The following is a 12519-nucleotide window of genomic DNA, read 5'->3' on the forward strand; positions in this document are numbered from 1 at the left end:
AATTTCTTTGGTATTTTCTGGATTTTTTAAATGCAAATCTATTTACGAAGATTTTTCAAAAGAGTCCCTGGATGAATTTCTTTGAGAATCTCTGGGAATCTTCAGGAACTATGGAAGATTTTTTGGAAGAATCCTAGGATGGATATCAGCAAGGGTCCATGAAAGAATTTTCGGAAAATCTGTAGAAGTTTTTTAAAGTACTTCTTGGAGAAGTTTGTAAAGAAATCTCTGGAGGAAAATGTTGAGATATTTCTGGAAAAATTATTAGTTGACTTTATAATAAAAGCCATGGGAGATTTTCTTCAAGAATCCCTCGAAAAATTTGTGAAGGAACCCCTAGGAGCGAACCTATAGGAATCCCTGCAAAAAAATCCCGAATGGATCTCACAAAAAAAAATAGTCCCTGGAGGAATTTCTACATGAACTCATAAAAACTTTCTTGTGGAGCGGACCTGGTGTGATGGTTAGAACAATTGACTATCACGCCGAGGACCTGGGATCGAATCCCACTCCCGACAAACTCGCAAAATGTGAGTTCTTCCTTCGGAAGGGAAGTAAAACGTGGGTCCCGAGATGAACTAGCCTAGGGCTAAAAATCTCGTTAATACAGATAAAAAAAAACTTTCTTATACAACTCTTCGTGAAACTTCTGGAATAACCCTTAGTGAATCCCTGGGTGAATTTCTCAAACAATCTCTGAAATGATTTGTGAAAAATTATGGAGAAATTGAAAATAAAAGAAATAACGTTATTTAAAAAAAGCCGGTCAAGTATGATTTTTGCCATACCATGTACCTTACTTCAATTACCTATTTCCATACAAATTATCGTAACATCGTTTGAAGTTGTTCAAAATTTGTATACATGCCATTTCGACAGCAACTGTATATGTAGCCAAAGGAAATCTGTAACTGCTTCTGCTCCAGCAAGACGAGTGTTGAGCAATAAAAGTGTGCGTTGCGTTTATGCCTCAGAACTAAAAAGAACATATCGAAAGCCCTTACTTATATTAATGAGCGGTGGAAGTAAGCTGCACGTCGCCGCGTCGAAGCCTGATTGAACCCGGTCCATGAATGAGCACGCTCTATAGTACCTCTACATACTTGAGAATTGTAGGAGCGTACTGGAGGAAAAAAAGTTGAAAAGCAGTTGGCACTCATGGACGACGGTGGCACTGAATCCGATCGAACCTAGTTATATAATGTCGTAACGTCAGATTCGGCCTGCAGCTTATGATTAAAGTCTCGTACATATTAGCGAAGTTCACACCGCCATTTACCGAGAGCGTTTGGATGTAAATACCACTTCAGACTTGTTGACGACGGACCATTAATTTATAACGCGATAGGGCGGAATTGAACACCTTTCGCTTGGACTGCGCTGCGCTCTGGTTGCAGCAGTCAGTCAGTCGACTAGTTCGGTTGCCCGCGCTCCGGCTCATGTCCTACACAGAACTAGATCAACGGGGTCCGATGCTAATCGTGACTAGCAGCGGGACGAGATTTATTGCACAAACGTTTTCTGGGTGATTTTGCTGGTGATCAGTCTTAAACTAATTATTGTCCGTATGCATAAATGCACATAGTTAGTATGTAGCCAAGGCATTCCTATCGCTACGGTAGGGCTAAATAGAACAGGTTGACTTTCCTGATCATTAAACTAAACAGCCAACATGCTTCAGACGATACAGATGGCGAAGTATGTCACCTTTATAATATGGTGCAAGTACAACGATATACTTACTTTGTATGTGTACGTGCAAATATAACAGTATTGTAGAAGTATCTGATTTTCAATTTTAACTCGCATTAAAGAAAAAAAAAACTCCATGATTCTCAGGTTTCGTTCTCGCTCCTGCGTAAAGTGTGGCCGACCCACCCCTACTTTCGCTCCCGAATTTCTATCGCTATTGGCTTTTGATGACGTCGACGATGGAGCTCCTCCTTGGAGATCCAATTGTGAGGCCACCATGCGTGAATTATATACCGCAGGCATCTATTGATGAACGCCTGCAGCCGTTGAGTGTTCTCCGCTGATACAAACCAAGTTTCACTGGCGTACAGCAGCACATGATTGTTATCCCATACATTTCTTAGGTGCACGGATCAAGAAGGCGAGGGCTGCCTTCGCAAGTGAAGGCAGCCCTCGCCTTCTTGATCCGTGCACCTATGTTGATCTTGGGCCACCATCGGCCGCCATTTGGCTACCAAGATGTTGGATGCTTTCAACATTCTCCACTGCTTGCCGAACTACCCTGAAGTTGAATAGGTTGACCGTGTTTACATCTACCGATTTGATGTTTTTAACGATGATGGTGAGACCTGACGCCGAGGAGTGATCGGCAAGATCACTGTTGAGCTGACAGAGCAACGTCATAAGCCAGTTTGAAGTCATTTAGGTTCTCCATGGTAATGGACTGTCACAGCAACCCACGATTTGGTTAATGATCAACCGCACCTACCAGGATCTCGTCGATTCTTCATTACACCAACGAACCTAACCTCAAAATGACTGACAAATCTCAGGTCATTTTGACAGATGTAACATGAGCATGAAAAGAACAACAACAACATCGATAAAGTAGAATATGTTATCCGTCCTTTTCGTGCATGTGTGTGGTCTGTCAAAATGACCTGTGAATTGTCAAACACTTTCATGGGTAGCTTTGTTGGTGTAATGAAGAATTACGATGAGGAACAGTAGCGGTGATAGGATACATCCTTGTCTCACTCTAGCAACGACCCGGATGGAATCGGACAAGGCACCGTTGTGCAGTACTCTGAACGAAACTGCCCTGTACTGTGCTTCAACGAGGTCGATGATTTTCTTAGAGACACCCTTGCGCGAGGGCTCAACACATGTTTTCATGCTTGAGACGGTCGAAAGCTTTTTCGTTATCAATTTGCTTCAAGATGATACGGAGCGTGCACAGGATTGTCAGGCATGGAATTCTGCTTGCTGCCGCCGGGGAGTTGCGTTTGCTCTCCTGCGCAAACTATCGCATACAGTCAGGTCACCCTTTTTGGGCACCTTTACTAAGACGCCTTGCATCCAGTCGATCAGAAATGTCGCGGTTTGCCATATGTTGTAGCAGTTATGCAGATACTACGCAGTCCGCTTTGAGCATCTGTCAGTCGAGATGCTCAAAGCTGACCCCGCATTATCTGCATAACTTCTACAACATATGGGAAACCGCGACATTTCCGGTCGACCCCCGGAGCCTTGTTCGATTTCGTGATAAGGATGGCTGTTTCTATCTCCTGCAATGATGGAGTTTCGGTCTTGACTCGCCTTCGTCGGCTAGGGAGCCCGCCCACGCTATTTTTTTCCCGTCTACATGAGCGTTTCACTTCCTTCTCGAGAGCCGAATAGCGCTGTCGGGCTACGGATTTGGCTCCTCGTGTTTTTGCTCGCTCTATCGCGGCTTTGGCGTTCCTTCGCTCCTCTATCTTCTTCCTTGAATCATCTGTGATCTACTGCTTTCTCCAGGTGCGTAGCTCACTCAAATTATTCTCGCCGGTGGCTATGAAGGCGTTTTTGATGGCGCTCCATCGATATTCTACGCTTCCACCTGCTGGAATATCCGCAGCATGGTTCTCTAGCTCCTCGACGAAGGACCTTTTCACCGCAGTGTTTTCCAGTCGGCGTGTGTCGAACCAGCGCCCGATGATGGTCGGACGCAATGTCGGCGCTACATTTGCGCTACTCTGCAAATGGCTCACCGTTCTCGCTCATTTCGGCGAGACCATAACGTGCTCGTAATCCGAGTTGTCGGAACCAATCTTCACTGTGATTCCGACCCCATGTTCTGCCTTATCGCGGCCGATATGGTATTGCGTATTTAGATGTTATATTTGAATGATGTATTGGCGATGGGATAAACCGCCCTGAATTCATATTTCCCAGATGTAGACCACCGTACTCTCTGAATAAATTCCTGAATTTTCTGGGACTCTACCGTCTGCACATTTGTGCGACTTGCTCCTATATCCTATAATCTGCAATATCCCAACCGTTATTCATTGGATTTAAGTGCAATTTATAGAAGTTCCAATCAGTCATGGAGCAGCAACGAATAAGATGTGCGATAAGTCTAAGCTCAACTAGGTTAAGTTGCTTGGATTCACATCGCATCTAATCCCAAAACAACAGATGCCATCAAATCGCTTCAAACAAACTGTAGACGAGTCCAAACACACAGCAACCTGTTGATTAGTTCGTTGCGTAGTAACCGGCCCGTTCATTCTCTCTCGCATTCATTCAACAAGATAAACTCTCCATTCAATTCGTCTCTTATCTTGTTTCGAGCGGTTTTCAGCAGTAGTCGAGCGGTGGCGTTCATCGCGCGTCTGGAACGTGGAACATGCGGTTCCATTCATTTTTATTCGCTCGTATTCCGTTTTGACCTCCTCTCGCGGTGGCGGAATTCGTCCGCTCTGCTGGTAAACTGGAGGAGATGTCCAGTCAGCGCACCTCCACAGCAGATCTCGTTGAGCACGTTCATCGAGAGGCGAGAGGCTCAGTTCGGTCAAAGCCACCGATCGCGTCGGACGTGCCTTCGAGCAAAGCAGTGTTGAACGCATTAGCGACCGTGTGGTTATAAGTTTTGTTTGGATTTTCGCTTGCTCAATACCGGTTTTGCGTGGAGCCTATTTTACTGTGGACGAAGTGTTGTTTTTTTTGCAGTCTCTCCCGCATATGGCGGTTTTCGTCGTTGTTTGTTTTGCTTCGTCAGTGGGCAGCAAAAAGCGTTGTTGAAAACCTGTGAATTCTAACTCTTCGTTGTTGATGTTCCGTGAAGCTGTCGAGTGATAACGAGTCGCGTGTAGCTAATGTAATGATGAAATGCATTGTTTGCGATGTTGGATGGGTGGAACATCAACGAAGTGACGGGTGAATGAAGTATTTGTAAAGCGTCTAGCAAGTTTATCGTTCAATGTGTTCAATTTTGATAGATAACATGGAACGCGGTTGAAATGGTGAAGAAATTGAAATCGATAAGGTTCGTTCCAAGACCTACTTCAAGGAAGACATCGGCTAGACACCTTCATTGTGCTGCATCTTTAAAAGTAGTACAAGAAAGTACCGCCCTCACGTGGGTCAATTCCGTTGATGGATGTGCACTCTCTGTCGGTAACATCAACATTTGAGCTGGATAATGGATCCTCGAGTGCAGAGTTTAATGCGTTAAGAGTGATGAATAGGAACGAATGTAAGAGATGTAGGAGTGAGTACGTTTATGAATTCAATTAGTTTTGAGCAGTTTCGTTAGAAGACGTGAAAGCAAGAAGGTGGAAATACAAACAGTGAAGTTTAGAGGTTAGATCTCATCTTCATCTCAAGAATGTGTGGACCACGACGAGCGAACAAAGGATGCTGCTTCTTCTAGTGTAATTAAAATGTGAGATGTCTGAGAAAGCTGGGTTCGTGGTCTTTTTGCCGGGATGACCGTCATCATCATCGTTCATCTCCTACCATGGCCGACGTCCTCGACTGGAGAACCGGACAACGTAACACCGTGTGATCCGTTCATCTTTAATTATAAAACATAATTTATGTACCTGCGCTCATACATCCCGTAGAATTACGTTGCAATTCTCGGGGAATGAGAAGGCATCTTGGAAGGCTGACTGAAGGAGACACAAAAAGAGTTTCTCTTTGTACTTATTCATGTTCTACTGATTCGCCTCAGCGGCGTTCGTTATAACAGAAGTGATCCTACATTATACGGAAGAAGTGCATGCTTGAAGCAACTATTTTATGATACTCAAGAAGAGTGGCAAGCACATTGTGCATCGTTGGTGTGAGTGAAACGATAAATTTTCCGAAAAAAGTGAAAGAACACGGCAAAACAAAAGACCTCGATTCCGATGCACAGGGAGAAGGCGCATGCGGACGAATGGATGGAAGATAAGTTAACAGCAAAACATTTATTTTCATCGGAGAGGTGCAATAACATAAATAAATGATAATGATAATTTCAAATAACGAGATTAGGTTAATGGCGAATTCCCATAGTGAGTGAAAAGTGTTCAGGCGAAGAGAATTGTGCTATTTATCAGTGTCTTTTGAATGGTTCCAAAAATGATAGTAATTAATCGAAGCCCACAGTAGACGGAGTGAATTGATCAACAGTCTCTGTAATAAATCACTATCAAATCGATCCTTCAGTGTCACAATCAGTGAACCGAATCAAGTTGTATATGTAGTTCTACAGCGGATTTATAACTATCCCAGTAGTGACGACGTGTGATTGATAATAGACGACGACGACTCGTTGCGTGTTCAATGTTAATGGGTTGAAAATATACTGGAAATGCCTATCACCAAGAAGACTACGAAAACATCGCCATCCAGCAGCAGTGCAAGTGCGGCAACGAACGGTAGTGGCTCATCAAGGGCTGCGGCTGCCTTTCCGGCACCGAACGTAATCAATGGAGTTGTATCAGCATCTAACGGACTAGCCTCCGCTGGCAGTGGACGCAATGCCCGACCGGGAAGCGGATTAAGTCTAAGCGTATTAGGTAAATTAATCTGCTTTTTTCGTGTAATTTGTTATGACAATAAGGTACTTACTCTGAGCAGAGCAATAGACTATAATGGCATTATGTCTATGGGAATGATTGCTACAATAGATGATGTAATTACCGTAACTATACGATTCAGTGCATACATTGGTAAATTTGCGGTTACTCAAGGTTTCAGACAAAACAAGCCTTTTACATGTAAATATAGAAACTCTTACTTTTCTGTAAATGACAGGATTCTCCCTAAAAAATGAGTTCATAGTTTAGAAAATATGAATATAACAGCACAAAGAACCGTAGAAATTCTTTCATTTAAACTAAAAAACCTCTACAGCTTAAACCACCAAACTTGAAACAAACGCAAAGACAATTAGAAGCACATAGTCTGTGTTCAACTATGGAGACTCATTGTGTTTGAATTGAAGGCAGTTATTTTAATTCTTCTATTTCTTTTGTTTTAATGGCTGCAGAAATTAAAAGCGAAGCAAATTATTGTTCGCTACGGACTTGATGTACACGAAAAAAAAAAATCATACGGTAAAATGATGAATCATCCAGTTCGCACTTGGCCCCTCTGTGATTGACTAGAGCTGAGAACCGTAAAGATTGAATTTGGGATTGTCTTTTAGACTTTTTTTTGCATCTTTGGTAGGAACATACTAGCCCATATTTTATCCTAGGTTACTAACGGCGCTGGTTGCCGAATGGCTGAGGAAAAAATGTTTTAGAGTAACGTTACTTTATTGGTACTTCATTGAACTGATGTTCTCGTTATTGAGGCGAGGATTGAAGTTTATCTTTTTGTTGTGGAACAAAGTATGATAAGCACTTTGAGTGGTTGAATTCATAGCATATGTTATTAACGCAAAATCAGAACAACAACAATAACAGAGGTGGTAGACCTACCTTTACAAATGTTTAGGTTCCACACTTTCAGAAAAAAAAAACTGAAAAAATTGCACATCGCAGAGTAGCAGTAGATCCTCAGCCATACTTCACAGTATTGTTTTGAAAAATTAATAAGTTTAGAGCTGTTAGTAAAATTCAAAGAATATTTTGTCCCCTTAATGCTAGAACTAGGTAACTCGAAAATCTTAGTTTCAAGAAAAACGAAAATTTAATTTGAAAATTTTACAATTTTTCATGCAGTTGTTCCAAAGGTATGGATCCTTTAAAATATTTTTTTAGTATTGATTGCTTATTCAGCTTCTACTCTTCCTGCTACAAGAAAAAGTCTTGAACTATTTTGGTTTAAACCTTTGATAAAAATAATAAAAGGTTGAACAATTGTCGAGTTATCTAGTTATAGCACTCGAAATGCAACATAAACAATGGAGGAGATGTTCTGAGATACCTAGTTTTTACTACTATTGATATAATTCTTTTCAGTTCTTTTGTTGCAGTATGCAAATTTAAAAGGGTTCACATATTGAAATGTATTCCTTCTAGTAATACCCCAGCCATTTTTCCTGAGATTACTCCGAGAATTTCTTCCGTGTTTTCACCACAAATTTATTCTAGGATTACTCTTAGGATTTTCTTCTGTGATTTCTCTAACTGCGATTGTTTCTTGGGTTCTTTAAGAAGTTCTTTCTTGGATCCTTTCTGGGCTTTCTAAACAGTTACTCAAGGAAATCCTTTCAGGGTTCCTTCAGATATCCCAAGTGACATTTTGATAACCAACTAGTGTTGTAGAGGTTTTGTAAACCGTCATAAAACCTTATACCTTTTATTTTGGTTTTATGATGGTTTCAATAGCCTCTTATAATTAATATAACTTGAAAAGGTTACTTGGAATTCCTTCAGAATCCTTCAGAAATTCCATCCTAGATTTTCCTAATAGTTTCTTTTGGAATCACGGGCAGAGGTCAAGTACTGACGATCAAAATGTGATATTGGTTTGTTTGAGATAAGAGGTAAAAGTACTGAAAATAATAGCAAAAATTTGTTCTTGAACCATCTAACCAATAGCAAAATTTGATATTTGATGATAAATCAAATAGCTCACTGCTATTGGTTAGATCTTACCAAGAGCTAAATGTGCTATGATGATGATTAGGGTGGCCCACACTTATATGAAAAACATAAATCTTTACCTCCTCAATCAGTTGTTTTGGACTCCCAGAAGCTACGTTCAAAATTTGAGCAAAATCGGTTGAGCCTAAGGGGGCGCTCAAAACGCTTGAAGTTTGTATGGAAAAACTTGGCCAAATGTACGCAGAAATTTTAAGTTTTCGAATTTTGCCGCTAGGTGGCGCTGTAAGCGTTCAATAATCAAACCCTTTGGTATTATTGTAGGTGACTATATGCCAGAGAACTTTGTCGAAGACCGCGAAGTGATCCGACGGCTGTGAAAAAAGTTATACCCTAGGCAAAGTGAGGCAAAGTATTGAGATTTATTATTGATATTATTCCTTTACGGGTATTGGAAAAATAACAATAAAGTTTATCCTCACTTTTTCTAGGGTATAACTTTTTTCACAGACGTTGGATCACATTACGGTCTTCGACAAAGTTGTTTGGCATATAGTCATTTACAATAATACCAAAGGGTTTGATTATTGAACGCTTACAGTGCCACCTAGCGGCAAAATTCGAAAACTTAAAATTTCTGCATACATTTGGCCAAGTTTTCCCATACGAGGCTTCAAGCGTTTTGAGCGCCCCCTTAGGCTTAATTGATTTTGCTCAAATTTTGAACGTAGCTTCTGGGAGTCCAAAACAACTGATTGAGGAGGTAAGACTTGGCATTTTTCGAAATTTTTGTTTTTCATATAAGTGTGGGCCACCTTAATGATGATGTTCCAGGAGTAAAATTGAGATATTATTTTCAGTACTTTTACCTCTTATCTTAAACCAAAAAACCCTAATTAATCCACCTAGCGGTGATGGCGCCTTTCTCGTGCCTTCGAAAACACATTTCAACACAACTCAAGTGACATGTTGATGAATTTCGCACTTTCATACGTTTAACCCTTTATAAGGGCGAGAGATCCAGGCAAGGAATCCACTCGTTCTACATTGGAATATAAAGTACATGTGGTGTAATGAACAAAAACGTTTTTATTTTCAAAAAATTCGATGGTCGATTTTGTATGAAAAAAATGGTCTTTTTGTCAACAAAGTTTAAAATGTTGTTATTTTGTGATGCGTTAATCAATCATGCTGATTTTTTGACAGGTTATTGCCATAATATTCATGAGTTACTTGTGTGGATTTGAACTCGATTGGTCAATTATTTTGGAAGGTATGGCAATTTTAGTACATGCCCATTTATTATAGTACATTTTTTCAAAAGTCTGAGTTTCTAAAAGTATTGAAGCAATCAAGTTGAAATTTTGTCCACAAATAAAAGAAACATAGACCTTTCATTCCCCATCATTCGATTTTCAATTCGCTCACCAAAACAAAATTTCGAGCTTATAAACCTTCATGCACTCAAAAATGGCAGTTTTTGGAGAGACATTTTGTTCTAAAAAAGCCCATTCATATTTGTTATGGCTCAAAAAAAATCATGAGTGTTCACAAAGGCCTAATGTGTCCATCAGATAAAACAGAAGTTGTAAAAATTTTCTAAACGAACAGAAAAAAATATGTGTATAAGGTGGCAATATAGTTGCCACTGCCTTATAAAGGGTTAACAGAAATCCATTTCATGGCATCAGAGATCATACCGTGTATCTGGTTTTTGATTTTTGAGCCGCAATCTTGAAGTTTGAGTCGCCATTTAGGATTAAAGTCCGGCAGCTTGGAAATTCTGGTAGCTATTATTGGACTCCAGACTTCATCCTTATACTCGATACACCCATATTGAATGGTTTTAGAGCCCAAAACTCCACTAAATTGTAACCGTTTAGTTACAATTATCTCAATATTATTTTTAATTTGTGCATTTGTTCAGGAAACTGTAGTGTTTTTATAGATGGTGTTTCATGTTGGGTTTGTTAGATTGGATAGATATTGTATAGTGTGTGTTAAATGTATTAGATTAACGGGCTTAAAAGGGCAGAATAAATCAACTGTGGTAATAAGGAAAAAGGATTGAAAATGGATGGGTGGTGATATTCAACAAGGAAGGAAAATGAAGGGAGGATGGAACAAATGGAAAATGAATGGATTGGCTAGATAGAATTTTGGGGAGTCGGCCATTGATCAATAATAATTTGGCGTCCGTGCAAGACAGTTGAGCCAAGTGATTGAAGTGCCTACAGTGCCCAAAGTTCCGTGTGTGTCCCTGAACCACAGTGCGAGGCCAATAGTTCAGCCAGGTAACAGATTTTGGATGCTATTTTGGAAGGCCGTTAGTTAAACATGCCTTGGTCCTCAGGACCTTTGTTTGGATTCTATAATCCTTAGATTGCCCCAGCCAACTGTGCACGTTCGGCCAAACCAACGATTTCGTTGGTATTGGTCTAACCGTCAAGGACCTCCTCTCAGGCTCCATAACCGCCGTAGTGAGAGAAATCTCGGACCGTGAAGTCCTAAAAGTCCAGGAGAACCCTTCTCGGCGTGGCTAATACGGTCTCGTCCGTGGCCCGTCGATTGCGTCAACGAAGGGAACGCCGTAGACCCCCAGGCTACCTCCGTAGCCATCCGCCATTGCCTTTGGCCCAATCAAGAGGCGCCGCCGCCATTCAGGTGCGCGAAGACCAAGCCATCAAGTCGCCATCTTCCGACTCATCACCGCCGAAGCAAACCTCACCTGCAGCAGCGAGCGCTCGCCAACGTCCAACAACGCCCCGGTACGTACCAGAACAACGATCCTCACACTCCAAACTAGCCCATATTAGTAACAATAGCTCAATAAAGTTCAGACACCCAACCTCAGTATTAGATTAAACAAATCCCACATAGAATTTGAATAACACTTTTTCAATTCACCAATCACTAAGAATTCCACAGTTTCAGCACCCGTTGTTCCGCGTAGCCCCTCCGAATTACCTAGTAGCATGCCGACCCTGTAGACCCAGCTCTAGGGGTCTCATGCTGCTGAACTAGTTATTCGGGAGTCTTGGTTTAGCCACTGGGTCGATTGAGCAGTTTGTAAGTCTCAGTTAGTCTCAAAATAGCCGCCATTTTGAATGTTCAGACGACTTCTTGGATATTCTGGTAGCTATTTTTGATCTCCGGGTATCTCCCCATACCAAATATACTCATATTGAACGGTCTTAGAGCCTAAACCTTCATTAAACAGCTGCCATCTTGAAGTTTATGCCGCCATCTTGAATTTTGAGACGCCATCTTGGATATTTTGGTCACCATCTTGGGTATTTTAGTCGTTATTTTTGGACTCCAGATTTCGTTCCAATAGCAGATATACCCATATTGCATGGTTTTAGAGCCTAAAACTCCATTAAACAGAAGTCATTTTGAGTTTTGAGCTGTCATCTTGGATTTTAGACCACCATCTTGGATACTCTGTTTGTCATTTTTGGAGCTCTGATTTCTTCTTCATATAAAATATACCCATATTGTATGGTGTCAGGTCCTTAAACTCCATTAAACATTCGCCATATTGAATTTGGAGCCGCCATCTTTAATATAAGGCTGCCATCTTGAATATTGGACAGAAATCATGAAGTTTCTGGTCTCCAGTGTTAGTTTCCGCATGAAATTCGTAAACCATGCTAAATATTACAAAAATCGTCGCAGTTTGATGTGTCCGCAAGATGGGGCTTTGTTCAGTTTAATATACGGTCAGTTTCACCGGTGCTGGTCCGAATCACTGAAATGGCCATAACTCCGGAACGCCTCGACCTATTCGAACCATTTTTGATAGCAAACAATGCGGTAAAATTCCGGTTCGTGTCGAGCTATAATCCGAAAAATCCACCAATGGGAAGTGCCTTAAAAATGAGTGAAATACACACATACATACAGACATCATCGTCAAACTGAGTTGATTGGTTTCACTATCACTCCTGAAAAGCTTGCATTCACCCATTCCTCCGGAACCGGTTCCAGAACACTGCCGGTTCAGATATGGTTTGAT

At 41.1% G+C, this 12519-nt stretch overlaps 1 protein-coding gene across 5 annotated transcripts in view; it reads left to right on the forward strand.

The window, feature by feature from the left end:
* LOC109429189 (protein TANC2) overlaps positions 1–12519 on the forward strand; it is a 453344-nt gene that overhangs the window by 95531 nt on the left and 345294 nt on the right. Inside the window, exon 1 of one of the 5 annotated variants that reach the window (XM_062856596.1) lies at positions 4426–6524. The exons of 3 other annotated variants lie outside the window; for them this stretch is intronic. In XM_062856596.1, coding sequence (XP_062712580.1) covers positions 6317–6524 — 208 coding nt within the window. In that variant the 5' untranslated portion in view covers positions 4426–6316. Of the gene's footprint in view, positions 1–4425; positions 6525–12519 lie in introns of those variants that run through there. One more of the 5 variants, XM_062856598.1, reaches the window with a different exon arrangement.

This window comes from Aedes albopictus, chromosome 3 (assembly GCF_035046485.1).
Source record: "Aedes albopictus strain Foshan chromosome 3, AalbF5, whole genome shotgun sequence".
NCBI classification, from domain to species: domain Eukaryota; kingdom Metazoa; phylum Arthropoda; class Insecta; order Diptera; family Culicidae; genus Aedes; species Aedes albopictus.